General features: G+C 47.0%; 1 protein-coding gene across 10 annotated transcripts in view; it reads left to right on the top strand.

Moving 5' to 3' along the window:
• RIN2 (Ras and Rab interactor 2) overlaps positions 1-21,063 on the top strand; it is a 207,329-nt gene that overhangs the window by 150,623 nt on the left and 35,643 nt on the right. For 9 of the 10 annotated variants that reach the window (XM_079783496.1, XM_079783504.1, XM_079783501.1 and 6 more), the window contains 2 exons: positions 14,981-15,173; positions 18,357-18,468. In XM_079783496.1, the coding sequence (XP_079639622.1) occupies positions 14,981-15,173; positions 18,357-18,468 (305 nt within the window). Of the gene's footprint in view, positions 1-7,458; positions 8,707-14,980; positions 15,174-18,356; positions 18,469-21,063 lie in introns of those variants that run through there. The other variant, XM_079783503.1, reaches the window with a different exon arrangement.

Here is a 21,063-nt window from a genome sequence, read left to right as displayed (position 1 = left end):
TCCGAACACAATCCCTACCCAAGTCAAAGAGTTTCTCTATTCTGTTTCCCATCAGATGTTCTTTGAGAAAGAATATGGACAGGCAGGCACCGACAGATTTCCAAGAATTGTGGGAAGGTACACTTACAGTTCTTAGAAATAGATCATGTGTAAGAAGAAACAATAAACTTTGATAACACCAGACACTTTTTTCAAGGGGGCCTAAGATACTGCAAAATATAGTTGCTATTATGTAGCAAATGATTGTGAGCCTCTCCTGACCTATTGAACCAGACTGGCGCTCACAGGAAAGGAAAATAAACCACCTTTCTGACAGGTGCGACCGTCCTATGAGAGTGGCTTGCTCTCAGATGCTAGGGGACTTTAGGATGTGCCCAAGCCCTGAGCCAGTGGCCTGTTGGCTTGTTCGCTGATTTCTTTGCCTTGTATGTATCCCTTCCTTGTTCTTCTGTGCATTTAAATGGTAGATCACACATGATTTCACTGTGTGTGTGTTTTTATCATCCGGGAAATCCAGTGTATCCTAGGCTGGCTTCCCTAGGTACACAGTTTTCACAGGGCATGCTCTAAGGTACATACATTTTACCCTTTACAGACCTTGCCTTGCTGTGTTGGTAGTTGATTCTGCCACTGGATATCTGCTTGGTTAGAGTGCAGTACGGATTGAATCCAGCTATGAAATAACACCAGTGTAATCAAAGGCACTTAAAGGCCAAGAATTGCAAATCCACGAAACGCTTGCCAATTTGTGAAGCCTGGTGCATGCCGCTGCTTAGGCTCGAGGTCAATGGGCCAAGACTTGGAGCCGCCTGGCTCCTTCTCCTGTTTTCAGCTGCAGGGGTGCCCAGGACAACAGGTTCTTTGTTTCATTTCTTAGTTTTACAGGAATGAATGAAGGTCCCTGCCAGCGTTGGCTCCATATCTGTCCTTTTCAGCCTTCGAGAGGAAGTTCATAAGCAAAAAAAGCCACCAAATCTTTCTCCTCTTGTAAAAATGGCAGTGCCTCCTCCCCGGAGGCAGACACACATTTTTGTTCCCATTTCCGTGTTGTTCTCTCTTCCCAGTCCTCAGTAGATAGAACTTAAAAATCACCGAAGGTCCTAAAAGTTTTTCGCAAATGCCCTGCGACATGGTTTTAGAAATCTCTTTTAAGACGTCCAGGCCTCCTCCCTCCGAAAGCAGCAGTCCTTCGCCGCACAGGAATAAAATCTGCAATGCGAACTATGTCAGTCATTTTCCTTTTGGAATTTAAGGGGACAAAAAAGGCCCCGAGGATTTAACATATCAACTCGTGTAGGTAGGTAGGTAAATTGCATAAGTCAGAGGAGTGGTCCCAAGCCCAGTTCTATCCCTTTCTAACATTTTCACCTCGAAAAGGAGATAGACGGATGGCCTGTACTATCTCTCACAACGTACATAAATAGGCCATCATCCTTACAAGAATATCGCCTGCCCAGGACTTCTGCCCATTGCTTTTCCCATCTTGGGTGGTGGGTAAGTTTCCTCAACTCACCCGGTAATTTCTCAGCAATAAACTGAGAAACTAGCCATTGCCCCTTCTTTAGTCAGAATGAATTTTTACTTCCCTTCCTCTCCCAACTTAAATACTGCAGAGTAGGCGTGTAATTCAGCCTCACAGATTCTAAAGAACTGTTTTCATGATTGAATGTGATTAAGAAATCACTGGACATCAACTCCCAGGTATCTTTGAAATTGAAGGTTTTCTGGGAATTCCTTGTTTGCTATGTGTGTATATATGTGTTTAACAAAAATTAGAATTGGTCCCTGTGCCAGAAATTTTTATCAGATGGATCTCTTCAGTATGAGCTGTGTTTTTTTTTTCTCCGTCTCTCTACATAAGAGGCCTTTTCTATTACTATATTTTCAGAAACCACTGATCACAGACCCATCACTTCTCTTCTCCCAGTCCTAAGAGGCCCTGGATCCAGCTTCCACCAAGCCTGGCATCTTCGCCACTGCTTGGCATTTGGGCTGTGTTTGCTCGCTTCTTCCTATATACACAAGGATTTACTGCTCCAGGACTCCAACTTCTGTCTGGTCCTTAACTCTTAAGATGCCTCTGCACTGGCCTCTTGTAGCTGGAGTCCTGAACCCTCCGCCGTACCACGTCCCGGGCTGCACCTTCCTGCCCTGGTGAGGCAGCGTCGTGTGAAAAGGCTTTGTTAGGCTGGGACACAGCTGAAGGCTCAGCACCAGCCGAATGAGGAAGGGAGGCCCCAGAGAGGCAAGATACGAGTAGAAATTTCAATGTAAAAATATCAAGAGAAGTCGCCTTTCATCCTTTGGTTTTTCCCATCTGAATGTTGAGGATGGCCAGCACCAGAGTATAGGTTGGGTCTAGATCTACCAAGGATGGAGATGGCTCCAGCCTCAAGTGCCTGCCAGGAGCCACCCTCAGAAAAGGTTGCCATTAAATTGACAAAACTAGCTCCAGAATTTTGTTTATAGAATAGTCTTTGTGTCCTAGAATGGAAACACATTGCCTTGCTTCGTGTTTATGGATTTCTAAAACTAGGAGACAATTAAAGAGACATTCTGGAAACTCTACTAAGCAGAATTTTTACTTGGAGTTCTCAAGATAGTCCAGGCTCTTAGAATCAGTTCTTTTCAGATTTTGTTCGTTTTAGTACCATATTCCCTTTTTTCCAACAAGAATCTATCTTTAGAGATGGGGAAACTGAGACTAAATGACATGTAGTAACAGATAAAGGCCTTACAGATATAAAGAAGCAACTGAGGCTTTGATTCAAGTCTGCCAGCAGATGCTCTTTCCATCAACCATTAAAGATTATGAGGCTGATGGGGGACTAGAATTGGGGGTTGACTAGATGGAAACTATGACATGCCTTACAAAAGTTAGCTTTTTTTTGTAATCCTCATCTGAGGATATTTCTTTCAATTGCTTTTCAGAGAGAGTGGAAGGGAGGTACAGAGGGAGAGGGGGAGAGAGAGAAACATCGATGTAAGAGAGACACATTGACACCGACTGGTTGCCTCCCCACTGGTCCCCATCTGTGGTGGGGAGTGAACCGCAACCTAGGTATGTGACCTTGATCGGGAATCAAACCTGAGACCCTTCAGTGAGTGGGCTGACACTCTAACCACTGAGAAACACCAGCCAGGGCCAAAAGTTAGCATTGGCTGCTAAAGTGCCCCCCACCCCTTGTTGCTGGTGTGGTTCCCACTTTGGGTTTTTCCATACCTCACAGCTTTCCTGTCAATACTATTTACTCCTACCTTTTTCTGTGCTCAGCCAGCTGGTGTGATCAGTTCTTTTGTTGGAACCTAAATCTCATTGCCAATGTTGGAATAAGGTATTTGGGGACCTTGAATGGAGCACTTATCACCAATGCTCTGTGTAAGTGGGCTACAGTTACAGTTCTAGGCTCAAACTGAGCATTGACTTTTGTACACAAAGCCTCCCCTTGCTAGTTGACAGGATGTTGGAGAGGGGCTGTGCATAAAGGAAATTCATGAGCAAAGAGGAAGGGGATGCTAAAAGTTTGGATTTGTTGTTTTGGAAGGATTTGGGTTGCTTTGTTTTCTCACCCCAGACCTTAGGGTGGCTCAAGGCAGGGGTGGTGCGGGGGGGTGAAGGGGAGGGAGCTCTTAGTAGCTGAGGTGATTTTTGCCACCTATTTCCTGATAAACACAGAGACAAGAACCCTTTGTCTCCTGAGACTGAAACTGAGCAGCCAGGTGACTTTATTGTTGGGACCTGGTTGAGGAAAGGCCTGAATCGGAGGTTATGGGTGGGTGGGGGCAGGGGTGCAGAAAGAAGCTAAGGGAGACCCAGTGCCCACCATGTTTCTCATTGTCCACTGAGCTTCTCCCCTTCTTCACTCACAGGAACGAATCTGTTGTCTGCAGATCACCTCCTCCCCAGCCCCTGCTCATGTGCAGCAGTCATTTGATCAAAGCCTGCCCTGGCTAGGCCTGAATATAGCCAGGCTAGTGAGAGAGAGAAGCACATATATATATAATGCCTCATAAAATGGGGTGAGTGCCCCAGAGGTGTCTACAAAATGGGTAAAGGAATTACCTGTGCCTAAAGTTCACTTGCAGCTACAGGAGACAGGGGAGGAGACAGGATCTGAGCTTGCTTTTGGCAGGTAGGTTAGGGGCCAGTTATAGCAATGGACCCTCAAGAACAGCTCGAACACAGGAAAGAGGGGCTGAGCAATGGCATACAGATACATTTTTCAGGGTGATCTTTCCCCTGGAATCTAAGAGGGAGGTTTGTAAACATTAATACAGGAAAAATATTATGTTCTAATCCAAATTATCTTATCCCAAATTTCCTCTGTTGTGTTACAATTTTTCTTTTACTCATACAGCATCTTTACTGTTAATTGCCTATTTCTTTAAACGACTCACCGTCTACATTTATTTTAAAAAGTAAATTTAGGCCCGGCCAGTGTTGCACAGTGGTTGAGCATCTACCTATGAACCAGGAGGTCACGGTTCGATTCCCAGTCAGGGCACATGCCCCACTTGTGGGCTCGATCCCCAGTGTGGGGCGTGCGGGAGGCAGCTGATCAATGATTCTCTCTCGTCATGGATGTTTCTATCTCTCTCTCTCCCTCCCTCTCCTTTCCTCTCTGAAATCAATAAAAGTATATTTTAAAAAATAAATAAATAAAAAGTAAATTTAATAAGCCAGTCATGAAAAGACAAACACTGTATGATTCCTCTTATATACGGTTCTTAGAGTAGTCAAAATCATAGAGATGGAAACTGGAATGGTGGTTGCCTGGAATAGGAGGAGGAGGGAATGCAGAGTTATCTATAATAATAAAAGTATAATATGCTAATTAGACCAGATGTCCTTCCGGACAAAGCCGGGGCTGCGAGGGAAGCCCGGGTCCCAGGTGCCAGAGGGAAGCCGGTGCTGTCAGCCAGGGGAAATGAAGGCCTACTCTTGCATGAATTTTGTACATCGGGCCCCTAGTTGTTTAATAAGTTTAAAGTTTCAGTTTTGCAAGAGGGAACAGATCTGGAGATGAATGGTTGTGATGGCTGTATAATAATAGGATTATGTGTGATACCCCCGAACTGTATACTTAAAATGATTAAGGTGGAAAATTAGGAGGGAAAGTAAATTTAATATCTGCACCATATACTACCAATACAAGTAACTATTAAAATAAGTCCTAGACATTCAAATAAAAACTATGCTCTCATGTACTGCCTTGGTATATGCAACACTCCTTGAGAAATGTTGTCAATTTTTAACAGCATCAAGAAGTTATAAAATATTAGAATTAATCTACAAAGTTTATTCACCTTGGAGCAAGACTGCAGCTCTTTCTGTTAGGGAGACAGGCAATGTGATGAAACTTAGCCATAATTAGGTCCTAGGCAAAAGCAACTTGGAACCCTGGGCTCCGCTTTTGTTGTTTATTTTTGTTTTGTTTTGTTTTATTGATGCAGTTAACATCCTATTGACAATAATTAGCCCCATCATTTGTCTTGATTCATTCTATGGCTGTTTATTAGGCATTTACTGTGTAAACAAGGGGAAAACTATTGGTCTTCTTACAAGTCTGGTAGGCCAGCTGGGGACCTTCAGGGAACCAGCCCTCAGGCTGAAGAGCACCGAGTCTTCCCTAAGGGTTATCACGGACACTTGGCTGGAAATCCAGGTACAGCCTGGGAAGGTAAGACTCGGGTGGCGCCTGCCACTCATCCCTTCAGATTCCAAATCCAAGGCAGCCCTGTGGATTACTACTCAGTCCTGCATCCAGCTCTGGGATTGGCCTGGCAGGAGCCGGCGGCACAAGCCGGGATGCCGTCCCAAGAAGAGAATTCCCTTCCACACCTTTGTAAAGTCTGATATTGGAGACCAAGGGTGGTGCCGGGGCCAGGCATGGGGAGCAGGGAAGGAGACAAGGGCCAGGCCAAGTGCATTTTAGGAGGTTGTGATATGCTGCCCTCCACCCAGTTCTGCTGACTCAGTCAGCCAGCCGTCTCCAGGTGACTCAATTTACAGAGCCCATTAACTCCGCAAGTAGGAACAAAACAGAATAAGAAGGCAGTTCACAGATGTACCAAATTCCAGGGCAGATGGGATCGTGTTTGTGCTAAGTACCCACACTCGCACATGCACACACAGAGGGACCCCGAGAAGCGTGGCACGAGGTTTCGGGGAGCATTACTTGATCAGAGGCCCCTTCCACCTGATTCGGTTCCAAGGGGACTTGCCATTCATTCTGTGAGAGGTTTCCAGAAGTTGTTCATTAACTGTACCAATCTCTTTAGTTGAACTATGATCAGACAGTCTGCTGTAGACAGGAACATTCTTAGTAGGCAGTCTGCTGTAGACAGGAAAATTCTTAGTACACTTTAAATATTTAATTGAAACCAGTCGTATCCTTCAAAACTAATCAAGCACATCTTATCTTGGCTGTGGATACAAATTGCCCATTTAAAATATATAATTGTTCAGCTTAAGGAAGGTGTGTTTTTAACTCGCATGGAGAAGGTGTGTTTTTAACTCGCATGGAGAAGGTTTGCCCTACTCGTCCGTCCTGGTGTCCTAACGTTGAGCACAGAGCCATCCAGAGCCCTGTGCCAGTGCTGAGACCTTATACATGGACGTATACCAGCCTTGTTGATAGTGAGGACTTGGCATTTTGCTTTATATCTTAGTTCTCTTAAACTTTATTTTGGCTATTCACCAAGAGAGGATTTTTATATTCTTATACATATGATCTACATGTTATATTCTTACATAGAAAATATGTTGACTCTATGTATTACATCAGTGTTTTTTTCCACAGAAACAACCTGATATCAAAGTTTTGTGTGTTTGATGTATCGCTTTGTCAATTGTCATTAATTTGAAAAACCACACTGGACGGTAGAGTCAAAGTCTACCCCTGCTGTGTTGTTTGGGATGGAGCCTGGGGAGAGGGGGTGGTGTACTGAGAGGTGCAAGGGAGCTTCCTGAGTACCTGGCCGCGAGAAGCTGCGTTGGTAGATTCTGCCATCCTCTGGAATTCTGTTTTAGGGCAAGAGAGAGCATCGTTTAGAAATGGCTGCAAGTTACTGGTTTCTCTGAGATGAATCCGATTCTGTGAAACTTACTAAAACTAGGCCTAGTGGCTTCCTGCCTGTCCTACTGTTACTGGAAAGGGGACCTGGCCCTGAGTGGGGCTGCCTAGGGCTAGCTGGTAGTGTGTGGGTTCTTGACTTCGTGCAGGAAAGACTTCACAGCACAAGTCCAGGTGACTATGAGGGAACGTTTATTCAAGCTGGGGATAGTGAAACAGGGAAGGGCTTAGCATAGAAGAAGCAACACTATGGGCTGGGCTGCTGTAGCTCACTGGGAAGTCAGAGGAAAGGGGGCCTTGGAGACGGGTTCAGGGGGTTAGCCTGGGACGAGCTGCTGCTGCCCATTGCTCCCCTGGTTGCAAGTCTCATGGGGATCCTTAGAGTTTAGGAGGAAGTTCGTGCCAGAGAATGGAAAGGCATGGCGTGCTCTAGAACAGCGGTCGCCAACCAGTGATCGGCGGACCACTGGTGGTCCGTGAGGTCTGAAAGGTTGGCAGCCACTGGTTTAAGGAAACCTTTGGAGCAACTGTCACCAACCGGTAGTCTGCAGGTCACTGAGGTCCATGAGGTCCAAAAGGTTGGCGACGGCTGCGAGAGAGCCAGAGCTAGCATCCTTTTTCTTGAGGGCTTTATCTCTATTTCACAGGTGGGAATTTTTAGGGGAGATCTCAGGACAGGGTGTCAGCAGGATATTCATCCATTTTCCAGGTGTGCCCTTTCAGGGTCAAGATCTCTACCAGGGCTGGAGTCATTAGACATTGCAGTTGGTCCTAGCATTGTCCACCTGGTTTTGCTGCGTTTCTGGGCCTGGACTGAAATGCAACTAAGGCCTAGATGTGATCTACAGGAGGTGACCTTCTGAATCTGGTGGTAAATTGCTCGGGCAGTTTGTTCAGCTAGCTGTCTCCGTTTCCCCATGCTACTTGCCAAGGAATTTCCCTTGCTTTTTACCATCCTGCCTCACTGCATTAGAATGCACTTTCTGCAGTCACTTCTTCTTGCACCTGCCTGGGCTGCCTGCTAACACCTGCCCCTGGAAATGAAGGGAATGCAGCCTTAACCTGGGTGTGACCAGAAGGTAGTTGGTGCTGGCAAGTGCGGCCCCCTGAGTGGGTGTAATAACTTCAGAGCCATGAGGCCTGGCTTGTTTGAAATGGGGGCAGAGATGGTGTTGAGTTTTCTAGTGTTTGTTCTCCGCCCCCAGAGCCACCTTACATCTGTGGGGCATTCTATGGCTTGCCGAGTATTTTTACACGTAGGTGTGTGTCTCACTAAATTCATACTTGAGCTTCATCGCCCCATGAATGCAGACCTAGACACTTGGAAACAGTATTATTTTGAGAAATTTCGAACATTCTTAAATGTTCCTGAAAAGTTGCATGAATAGTACTGCTGTTCATTTAAATTCACCAGTTGTTGAAATTTTGCCACGTTTTCTTTACCTTTATACTTTTACCTTTAAAGACAGAAACATCAATGATGAGAAAATCATTGATCGGCTGCCTGCTGCACGCCCCACACTGGGGACTGAGCCCGCAACCCAGGCATGTGCCCTTGACCGGAATCGAACTTGGGACCCTTCAGTCCGCAGGCCGATGATGCTCTATCCACGAAGCCAAACCAGCTAGGGTACCATTTTTTTTTCTTTTTGAGGGAGTGAGGGGGCTGAGCTTTTGCCACTTACTTTCCAACGTTTTTACACTTTGCCCCTAAGTTCTTCAGTATGCATCTCTTAAGAACAAGAACCATATTAAAATGATCACACTCAGGAAAATAAACATCAATGTCATATTACCTCTTATACACACTTATTCAAATATCCCTAAATGTCCTTTATAACTGTTCGTTATTCTTATGCCGTATGTGATCAGTTCTGTGCCCACTGTATCATTAGTAATCATGTCTCTTTATTCTCCTTTTATCTACAGTCAGCCTTTTTAAAAAATGATATTGACATTTTGAAGCGTTCAGGCCAGTGGTTTTGCAGAAAGAGCATGAAGTTGGATTTGTCTGATCCTCTTGCGTAGATTCAGCTCAAACACAGTTTGGGGCAAGAAAACTACCCAGGTGATATTATAGCCTCTGTTACCAGGCCGAACCAGGGCCAAATGCTCAGTAGTCGCCAGCCCAGAGGCAACTTCGAGGTGATTTTATGAGAAGGAACTTGATCATGCAACCCAGCCGGCAAGGACACACCAGGGATGGTTCCCAGAGCAGTGTGTCCCTGAACAGCATCGAGGCCATCTTTATTAGGGGAAACCGCGCATAAACACAAGGTGGACTTTGTCATTGTGTGCGAAGGTGAGGACATGCCAGCCCACTCGCAGTCAGGAAACGTGGCCGCGCATACAGAGTATGTTCAAAACTGGCAGAAAATCTCTGCCCCTGGGTGGATATTTTAGTGTTATGAAGGAAGTTCATGAGGAAGTCACTGGAGGGTCCTTCAGGCTGCTGCATTCACCGCCTGGTCCCGCAAAACTTCCTGGGCTTGTTTCTGAAAAACAGTTCTGTCAGCCATCAACGTCAGGGATTGCATGGGCATGGATAAACATCTCACTAAGCCGTGGGCTTTCTGTGAGACTTTGAGCAAATTATGAGAACAGTCCACAAACCTTACAAAATTTAGAGTAATCTAAGTGGGGTCACAGGTTAATCGAGGCTGAGTTATAAACTCTAAGTGAAGGTCAGTCTCTGCTAGGCTACCTGTCCAGCTTTGGCTACACCTCAGAGCATCGCGCGTGTGGCATTTTTGGAGGCTGATCCGTTGGTTCAGATGGTGTCTGCCAGGTTTCTCCATTGTCAGGGTCCCCTTTCCTCTTCGTGATAAGCAATCTCTGGGGTGACGTTGTAAGATGGTGAATGATCTGTTCCCTAACACCTTTCAGCTACTCCTGTGAGCATCCACTCATGATTCACGCTTGCATCAGTTCTACCTGGTGGTGGGGTGACCACTTTCAGATTAGAAAGACGAAGCTCAGAAAGAGGTGGGTCTCTCAGGAGGCCTTCCCACTGTGAGTACGTCATCATACAATCTCTTAGGTTAGATCACATTGTTTCATCTTTTATAAGCCACTCGTTCTTTGCCCTCCCTTATATTTATTTGCGAGCAGACATCTGTCTTGGGGATTACAAATTTCTATTCATCTCATCAGCTTCTATTTTAGGTCGAGTTCCCTAAACACAGAGCCTGAGGCAGGGAGGGATTCCTGTGCTGTGATCTATTGAGGGAGGCTCAGGAGCAGTGTGTGCAGGACTGAGGGATACAGGGTGGAACGGGAGGAAACCAGGCAGAGAATTGGGGCCCGCTCATGTCTAGCCTCAGCCTTTGCACAGGGAGCTCTGAAGCGTGAATAGCACCCCAGAGTTGTCCTCCCCGTAGGCAAGAAGACCACTCCTCTACACCCTGTGTCATTAGCAGTGCACCCGCTCCCAGGGGAGCGGATAACTTCCCAGGTATGTTCAAGAAAAGGGGGCAGCAGGGCCATGGGTGCCCGATCTGATACAGGGGGACTGGGCAGGGCACCATCAGCATTCACTACGGGTTCAGCATTTCCTTCATTAGTTCTTTCCTGAAGGTTGTCCTTTAGGTTGGCTGATAAAAGCCAATTTGTTCTGTAATGATAGGCCATAAACATCAAAGAATAGTTAGCTGAATAAAGGCATTGGCTTAGTCATTGGCAAAGGCAAGGTCTAATTTATGGTTGCTCCTTTATGAGGCCCCATGAATCTTATTTACCAGCTCCCTGTTGAGGCCCCGGCTTTTTAGGCTGAGGTCAGTTGTCAGAACAAAGTTTTTAGCTTCTTGAAACAACTGAGGTGTCAAGGGATGTACCCTCCGAAGGAAGGAAGGCTGTCAACATGTTTACTCTCGGCGCACCTGGGTGTCAGGGTTGCTGTTTAGAGGTTGCAGAATTTGGTCTTGGTAAAATATCGCCAACTCCAGATAGCAGGAATAAAATGTTATCCTACCTAATAATAGACAAATATGCAAATTGACCGTACCTTCGCTATGCCCACGATTGGCCAGGAGGCGTGGGGGGGCAGGACTCGGGGTGGCCAGGGTGGCCGATTGGGCCGGCGGGACGCTGAGCTCGCATCGCCAGCGGCAGCTCGAGCTTAGCGTCTGCGCCATGACTGTGCTGCAGCACAGAAGGGGCCTCTGGGGCAGCGAGCTCACATCCCACTGCGGACCATCAAAAGCGGGGGAGCTGGGTGCCTGTCCGCTCAGGCACCAGGCCTTTCAGAAGTCTCCGGCAGGGCGGAGGCTTCTGAAAGGCCTGGTGCACCAGCAGACAGGCACCCAGCTCCCCTGCGATCGAAAGAAAAAGCGTGGGAGCTGGGTGCCTGTCCACTCAGGCACCAGGCCTTTCAGAAGCCTCCGAGGCGCTGGAGGCTTCTGATAGGGCTGGTGCACCAGCGATCAAAAGCAAAAGCGTGGGAGCTGGGTGCCTGTCCGCTCAGGTACCAGGCCTTTCAGAAGTCTGGCTTCTGAAAGGCCTGGTGCACCAGCGGACAGGCACCCAGCTCCCCCGTGATCGAAAGCGAAAGCGTGTAGGGGACCCTACACGTGCATGATTCAATCATGCACTGGGCCTCTAGTTTTAATTGGGTTGTGAGTTCTTTCAATGTCGTGTAACTGCCCCCCCCCCTCAAAAAAACACACACACGCACAAAAACCTAATTGGATCTGTGTTCCAGTGCACATTTTGCACTTAGGTCTCAAGCAAGTGCTCCTCAGGCTGGCAACATCACCCAGATCTTGGTGGAAATGCAGAGTCCCAGGCCCACCCCAACCCTGCAGGATTAGCATACACGGGGCTGAAACCAGGCATCTGTGGTTTAACAAACCCCAGGTGATGCTAATGTAGGTTCAAGGGCTGGTCCAAAGCAGTGGTTGTAAACTTGGCTGCGTGTCAGGATTGTCTGGGGAACTTTAAAAAATTCTGATGCTTGCATCCTACCCCATGTGTCTGATTTATTTGATCTGGGTGAAGTATGGCCATCAAAATTTTTTTAAGCTCCCCAGGCAATTTTAATAATAGACAGCCAGAGTTGAGAATTGCTGGTCTAAAATCTCCTCTTACCTTATGTGAAAGGAATTTTAACACCAGATTCATTTTGAAGGGTTTGTTCTTATTAGCTGCAAAGATTCACTTCAAAATACCCAGAGGCGCTGGAATGTCATATGCACAATGAGAAATTGCCCTTTCTTGTCAGATTCTCCCATCTGGAAACATGTAGCAGAGGTAAAGGGAAACATTCACATATTTGAGAGAAAACTAAATGGAACTCTTGACGAGTCTTTAGAGATGTAGAAAGTCAAGAAGGTGTAGGGGAGAAGTTAGGATGGGATTTCTGGCCAGCCCACAGGCTATCCATTATGGGTTGTTACCCAAAGGAGAGCCAAAAATGATCACCTTGGATGGGCTTCTTCCATATGCAGTCTACCTTCCTCGGAGTGGAGAGGTCCACATGGAAATAGCACACCTCCTACCCGCAGGCTCCCTTACATTTGGAACCATCACTCATCTTTTTCAGTGTTGAGGTCTTCACCCAGGCTACACACTTGGAGTTGGGGGTGGGAGGGAGGTTAGACAGTTCAAGTCTGTGTGTACTCCAACCTGATCTTGGCCCTTCAGACATGATGTTCCTGCTGGCTGCTCCAGGACAGGAGTTGATGACCAGCTCATTGAGAGCCAGGGAAAGGGAGAGTTCTGAGTGTGGGAGAGGGGAAGAGACCCCCGAGCTGACCAGACTTGGCTTGGAATTTCCAGCTTCTCTCTCTTAACTGAGCCATGTCCTTGAGCAAGTCACTCAATCAGTCTGAGCCTCCCAGTCCTCTCTTTTTAAACTGGGATCCTTGTATCTTCCTTTCAGGGCTGTTGAGAGGAGTAAATGAGAAAGTGTTTGCAAAGGGCCTGGCCGGGGGTAGACACCACATAGGTACAAGCTATCCTGTGTTCATGATCTTACTCGTTACCGCAGAGCTGGGTGAACACCAGACCACTTGAATTTCTAGTTCTGCCGTCTCATGGCTGTTTATAACTCAGGGCAGCTTGATAACTTCTTGGGCCTCAGTTTCCTCATTTGTAGAATGGGGACTAAATACTCAATAACAGGATTAATGTTGGGGCCAAAGGCAGCCATGGAAGTCAGTGTGATTTTTTTTTTTATTATTGAGCTTTCACTCGTATAACATACAATTCAAAATTTAATGTGTACGATTCAGTGGTTTTCAGTATATTCACACATCTCATTCCAGAATAATTTTTTAAAGTTCCAGAATATTTTAAAGTTCCAGAATATTTTCATTTCATCAAAAGGAAACTCCTTACTCATTTGTAATCACTACCCATCCTGCACCCCTTCACAGTCCCAGGCAACCACTAATCTTTCTGTCAGTATATATTTGTCTACCTAGATATTTTATATACATGGAAACATGGAATATTAGGCCTTTTGGGTCTAAGGTTTTTCCTTCAGCATGATGTCTTCAAGATTCATCCATGTTGTAGCATGGATCAGTACTTTATTCATAAAAGGATGAATGAATATTATGCTGAAAAAAAGTATGGCTACTAGTATACCATATTTTATTTATTCATTCATTACCTGATAGAAATTTGGGCTAGTTCCACTTTATGGTGATTATGAATAATGTCAATATAATTTTATGAATAGCATAGCAACATACCACATAAGGTTTCATTATAAATAATACTAGGGGCCCAGTACTTGAATTCGTGCACCTTGAAAGGAACTGTGGGCCATGAGGCTGCCGTAGACACAGGGGCAAGTCTCGGCCCATCCTCCGCGCCCTGACCCAACCCCTCCTGCTGTGGCCCCTGGTCTCCTGTCTGCCAGCAGCCGCGCTCCCACCACCGCTGTCGCTCCCACACACTGACGGCGCCCGCCCTGCTCGCACCCGCTCACAGTGCAGAGCGATTGGGGCTGGCACCAGCAGTGGGTGCGAGAGGCGGCTGCCGGCCCTGATCACCCCTCAGGAGCAGGGGGAGGTGGAGAAGCCCTGAGGGGCAGTCAGGGCTGGCAGCCACCGCTTGCGCCCGCTGGCGGCACCAAATGATTAGGGCTGGTGCTGGTTGCCGGCAACATGTGCGAGTGGGGCCAGCGCCAGCAGCAGGTGCAAGCACAGGGCGGGACTGCAGCGCACGGGAGCAAAGAATTTTCAGTAACCACCAGAGGCTCGCCTCGATGACAGCGCCAACGGCGCCCCACCTTGGTCTGTGGCCCCCCACTCACCTGCTCCACCATCCCATCGCGGCCGACGCCCACCATGTTCCGTGAACACCCCCTGGTGGCCAGCACACGACATAGCGACCAGTTGTTCGGTTGTTCCACTGTTCGGTCTATTTGCATATTAGGGTTTTATATAATTAGATTAGTAATAAAATTCCTACCTCTGTGAAAAGAAATGCAATGCAATTCATTTGGACACAAAATGAGTGTGCGTGCATGTGAATGGTTTATTTTTGCTGAGAGCATGCCGTGGTCATTCTCATGATATCGTCTCTTGAGCTTTAGGACGTCATGGTTCCCATATAGAATTTAGTACTTAGGGGTCTGTGCCCAAAAAAAGAAATGCTTTATGCCAGAAGATAGACTAAACAGCATTTAGGATGTTTAGAATCTTTACAAAACTGGGTTAGAAATAGAAGGTCTGTTGAGTGTTGTTGAGTATGCCGTTTAATATCGGGGCTACGGAGTGAAATATAACCTGGCGTTTGCCCTCAGGCTTCCATTCTGGAGGGGAAGACAAGTAGGTGGTGATGACAAGATGGGGTATGTGCTATGACAGGCCTCGCCTCTGAGGTTGCAGAACCGTGTCTGTGTTAGGGAAGTTGTGCCGCAGCCATTTGACCCCTGCCGACTCTCTCTTTCCTAGCATGGTAAGACACAAGGACGACGGCTGTTCCCAGGAAAAGGATGTGAAGACCTGTCCCCGGGACTCTGGCTATGACAGCCTGTCCAGCAGGCTCAGCATTTTGGACCGGCTTCTCCACACCCACTCCATATGGCTGCAGCTGAATCTGAGTGAGGAGGAGGCAGCAGAAGTCCTACAGGCCCAGCCTCCGGGGGTAAGACTCAGAGCCTCAAGGAAACAGGTTGAGGCAGGCAGCGCTGCTACACCCTTAAAGACAAAAAGACTTGGAGTTCTAGAAAGTTCTTTGCAGCCTGTAGGGAATACGGTTCCCGATGTGTACCTGGGTTGCAATGCAGGGAAATTCCGGTGGCAGCTCACAGAGCCCTTCACAATGTGTCCTTCTCTCTCCATCTGCTCAGTTACCCCCCAGGAAGTGCAGGACTCAACAGGACAGCAGGGCACCTCAGTCATGAGGAGGGACTGCTGCTCAGAGGCCCTGGGCCTGACTTCTTGAGACCAGACATTTAGGAAGAGCCTGGTTGCGGGGAGGGGTTAGTTGTCCCTGTTGTTTTACTTTCATTCTGCATCTGGGAACCCTACCCGGGCTCAACCATCTAACGTGGGACTTAACCTTCAAAAGTTCATTGTCCATAGACTTGTCTGCTCTGGCTGATGATGGTGAATTTTCTTGGGCTTTCTCAGTGGCTTTACACGTGAATCAAAGTCCGGTTCAGTTTATTCACCTATTCCCTACTCAGGTCCCGTCTCATCTTAATCAAGATCAGGCCACAACTCTATAGAACTTCCTTAAAAAAAAGTTATTCAGTGATGGGTATACCGTTTGCTGTCCAGTGTGGTAGCCACTTGCCCCATGTGGCTACTTAAATTTATATTTATTAAATGAAATTCAATTAAAAATTCAGTTCCTCGGTTCCACTAGCCACACTTGAAGTGCTCACTAACCCCAGGAGGCTACCATATAGGATGGTGCAGAATATAGAACATTTCCATCATCACAGAAAGTTCTACTGGGCAGTGCTTGTATGCAATGCCTACTTCCAAAAGCAAGAATGACCACAATAAATCCTAGATAAAATAAGACTTGACACAACACCTGGCAAGAGGGAGACATTCAGAAGTAGGTGGAAAGACAAGGATAAAACTCCATCAGTAACTGGCTGAGGAATGTTGTAACAATTGGGCAGGAAAATAAACTTTTGTGTTTCCTTTCAGCCAGAGCCTGTCTGTTACCACTTTCTGATTTATAAGTGAGTCTTTGTTTCTCATCTGACAGAAGGCAGACAGGACTAAGAACTCTGTTGGAACGTGCTCAGGATGTCAGGCGCGGCATTTGATCATCTCTGCAGAGAGTTCCTTGGCCAGCACCCTGGGTTGCTGCCTCTGGTTTTGGTCTGTGTGATCCAGGCCCCCTTCTGTGGGGCCCCCAATTGCTGGAGGTTGTGTTGTCTGCTCCTGCATGTCTGCCAGAATGTTTGAAGAAGGCGGTGGCCCTGTTGCTAGGTAGCAATTCCCCTTCTGGTGTCAGGCACGTCCATTCCTGCTGAGACCTTGTGGGGAACAAGTCAGGCAGGATGTTGTCTCTAGCCACCTACTTGGTCCCTGGCCAGGGCCCGCCTGATGAGATGGGCAGGGTGAGGGCAGGCGTAACATGGATCAGGAGAGGCCAGATGCGCTGGAAGAAGCTAGAATGCTGAAGACCAGGAGAAGCAGGTGCGAGAGGGGGATTTGAAAGGCTAGCCATGGTGGCATGGGTCCTTGGGGTGCCCACCATGCCTGACAACTGCAGACTGTTTCTGTCAAGGGCCAGAGTGTAAGTATTTTTGGCTTTGTGGGCCATACAGTCTCTGTCACAACCGCTAAGGTCCGCCTTGTAATGCAGATGCAGCCATAGACAATATTGAAATGACTGAGCAAATATTTAAATCCATTTGGTCTGCTGGCCAGACTTCGCTGATCCCTGATCTCAGGTTACAGAGACTCAGGAAATAGGCCTAGAGGTTGTGCTCTCCCTGCCTCCCAGGCTCCCCGCGATCCCCACCTGCCTAAGGGAATATGACTTCTTTTCCACTCACCAACAGCTGCCTCTCACAGTGTTTAGGAAACGTCTGCTTCAATTTTAGAGTGTCCTAAAGACCTGGACTCCCAGATCTGGCTTCTAGGTACATTCCATGGCTACCTCCTCGTGGATGCTAGAAGGAAAGAGAGAACTATTTCACTCCTTACCAAGCACCCCATTCCCATAACTTCCCCTTCAACCCCCCCCCCACCCCCAAAATGTTTCTTAAAAGCCATTGACTGGACATACAGACCAAAGTGAAGATTACGTGGGAAATATAAAGAATGGTAGGGGAACGGAGAGAACAGTGTTCAAATGCAGAGGAAGAAGAGAAGGGGTTAAGGAAACATCAGTGCAGGATCCCTGGAGAAGGGGCATGTGCTGCAGAAGGGAACCAGGCTCTGCCAGGCCACCAGTGCACACTCCAGGGAGCACCCTTTTATTTTTAGTCTAGGTAATGGTGCCCCCGTCCTCTCGATTTTGAATTATGCAGAGCACAGCCTGAAAAGTAGATGCATACTTGCCTCTGCAGTAACAGAGGCCAGAAAGATGTCCTGAGACATCAGTACGGGTTAAAGCATGTGCCTGAGGACATTAGGACCTGGAGGGAGCTATGGAAAGTGAAGTGAGTCGGGAGTAAATGGACCATACGCTGTGGTGTTGGCCGTGATGAACTTCAGAGCACACCTACCCACCTTCCAATGGAGCTGTCATAGCTGGGCTCCAGTGGATTGTTGCCATGCCTGGTCTTGCCATGTCATCCCATTTTCCAAGAGAAGGTAGAAATTCAGATTTTAATGTGAAAAACAAAACAAAAAACTCCCGTCCATTGTTGACAACAAATTCAAATCTCTATCGCAAATATACCCGTGAGCCAAATTAGTCAATGAACTCCCAATTCATCACCCGTATTGTTGCCCTGTTGCCTGTGTTTAGAATCTAGGTTTCATCAACCAAGATACCCATATTAAGACCAAGCCAGAGAATGTGTCCCCTGAAAACAATCACCAAACTGAAAATGCTCGGCAGACTAAGGGAGCTCTTACCTCCTGGGGAAGGTTCTGTTGACGGGAGAGTGGAATTCTGTGGAAGTCAGCTATTAAGGAATTCCATGGAAGTCAGTTATCAAGGAATGCTTCATAACCTTTGGCATGCTTGCTGCTGATCCCACCTTTCTTAGGGAGCAGAGTGTCCTGCATTGAGCCCTGCAGCTAAGCTATAAAGGGGGGCTCTATTTGTGGGTGTTGGAGGTATGGAAAATCACATGCCCAGGTTCCAACCTTCTAGATATTTCCTAAGCTTGAATTTTTTTCCTCCTAGATTTTCCTGGTTCGTAAATCCACCAAAATGCAGAAGAAAGTCCTCTCCCTTCGCCTGCCCTGTGAATTTGGAGCTCCACTCAAGGAATTTGCCATAAAGGAAAGCACATACAGTAAGTGGTCACTGGATGGTTGGGTCCTGGTTGGCATGATGGCCTCAAGCCTCTCAAGCAAGTGGAAAGAGCCTGTGCTTTGAGACAGACAGTCATGGGTCTGAGTACTGGCATTGCCGTTGGTTCACTGAATGACTGGGTGGGTAACGTACCCCAGGAACCTCAGTTTTCTTATCTGTATAGTGGGCTGATAGTAACCTCAGAAAGTTGTTAACAGTTCAGTTAAAAAACCTATGTGTAAAGTGTGCAGCCTACTGCGTGGCATATGGCAGAGGCTCAGTAGATTTTGGCTTCCTCACCCGCTTCCCCGTTAAGCACAGGATGGATTTGGTGCCCAGGTTTGCTGATGACTAAGCTTCAGGGCAGGCTGTCTTTTTATAGGATCAAATACTGAAACATGTGTCTGCACATCTTTGTGAATAATCCTGGAGCAGACATTTCCCTCCAGGCAATCGCTGTTCACTTTTCTGTGAAATGCAGCGAATCAGATGCAGGATCCATCCCTTAGGAAAAATTAACTAAGTTTTGAGGGGAGAGTGGTGTGCAGTAGCATTGGTATTTCTTCCATGGTCCCTCGAAATGTGACGTATCAGGGGTCCAAGTTTCAAATTTAAAAGGGAACATAGAGTTCCCAGGTGCTGCCAGCCTCCAAGAAGGAGCGGAAGAGAGGTCTGCACCCCAAAGGGAAGGGCTGCGTTGAAATCGCAGGTCAGCAGGCTGAAGTGTGAAGGCAGGAGGAGCACGTGGGGAGGCCGGTGGACTGTTCCAATAGTGAAGCTGAGACCAGGGTTCTCACTCCTCAGTTTTGACCCCAGTCTCTGCATCGGAAGAACCTGAAGTTACCACGGTCCATTTAAGGGCAGGTCTGGGATTCTCCTCAGACCGACCTTCATCGTCTCACCAAGCCAAGTGGCCTTTACCTGAGTCTGGAGGAGACATTTGCAGCAGAAACGAAACTTCCCAACCTCTGTGTGATCGGCCTCAAGTTCAGCAAGGCCCTGCAATGTTTTTCCTCCAGGGCTCACAAGGTCACTGGTGCCAGGGAAAAACGTCCACGTGCAGGCACAGGAGCCGTCATTAAACCTGGTGAATGATTAATAGTTTATTTACATGAGGAGATAATCAGAAGATAGATTTCAAACCTCCCATTTTAAAGATAATGAATTAAACACTAGGTGAACAAGGCAATGCTGAATTGGCTTTTGGAAGCCTGCCAGCCAAGAACTTGTTTTCAAATATCTTCTAATATTAACCATGGTAAGTTAGTCTGGAAACCCCTTTAGTGGCTTTCTTGATGTTCATCTGAGGTCCCTCCCAGCTAAAAGTTTTCCTCTCTCTTTTGTCAAGACCTCTGTCACTTCCTTATTCCTTTCAAGGGGACTTAAAGTGGTTGAAAGAGCTATTTATGCACAAAGCATTAAGGTAGCCATAACTAGTGAACACAGGCCTTGGCCCACTGTGATGGCCCCTCCCAGGTCCTATTTCCTCCTGGAATTGAGGTGGATTGGAAGAGGAAGGACTTGTTATAAAAACAGATACCTGTTTTGTCATAACATTTAGAAAATGTGGTTTAATAATAAATACCACCTTATTTTTGTATAGATTGTTTTCACATAAATTACTCCATTTTTTAAAATTTCAGTTCCCACTACTACCCTTCTGGGAGACAATGAAAGTACTACTGTTGTGTGCCGAGCCAGCTCAGCCAGGTTTGGTGAGCCTGAGAGGGGGCGGTGAAGGATTGAGAAAAGACAGACAAGAGAATGAAAGCGGGGTTCTCGGTGGGACGCTGCCCTCTCTGATGGAGAGCTAGCGACAGCGCCACAGCCTGTAAGCAGAGTCTTTATTTTATAGCCGTATTCCACGAGGCAAAGTAAGGGCGTGGTCAAAATGTTTACAATGTTCCAATCTACTCAATTACATGCACCTGAACTCTATCAAGCCCACATCACTCAGACACGTGGGACCACGTGTTCGGACCATAGGTTCAAGCTTACAACTATAGCTGTTGGCTATAATTTGCTGGGAGGGCTCTGCCCTCCAGACTGGGATTTGCACGTGGCAATGAGAGGACTGTGCCCTCTCATTAGTCTGAGGCTTGAACCTGTCCAAACACTGTAGCCGCTCTCCACACTATTGTCCATTTTATAGATGAGAAAACCAAGGCTCAGCGATGTTAACCTACCCCAAATGGTTCCCTCTTATTTAACTCACTAAGTTGTGGTGAGAGTGTGTGTTTCTGTGGGTCTCTCTGTTGTGGTATATGTGTGGAGGCGTAGGTCTGTTTTGGCTGCCACAGAAATACTAAATAAGCAAAATAATACAACACAAGCAAATAATAGGCAAAATAAATGAGGATATGGAGTGTTATAAAAGGAAGAAAACCTCATTTGATTGAGGAAATGAGAAATCTTCCCAAAGCTAAGGATGTCTGGAATATTTTGGGAAAAATGACTGCATGAGTGGTACCCCAGCCAACATGGTGGGAGGAGTGGTTGGCAAATACATGAACATTTGAAGTCCAACCACAGGCTGTCCCATCATTCGGAAGACGTACAAATGGCCCACTATCTTGCCAGACATCTCCTTTCCGTT

This window comes from Cnephaeus nilssonii (genome assembly GCF_951640355.1).
Source record: "Cnephaeus nilssonii genome assembly, chromosome: 11".
In the NCBI taxonomy this organism is placed as follows: Eukaryota; Metazoa; Chordata; class Mammalia; order Chiroptera; family Vespertilionidae; genus Cnephaeus; species Cnephaeus nilssonii.
Note: the sequence above shows the minus strand (reverse complement) of the source record. Positions and strands in the feature narration are given on the sequence as shown.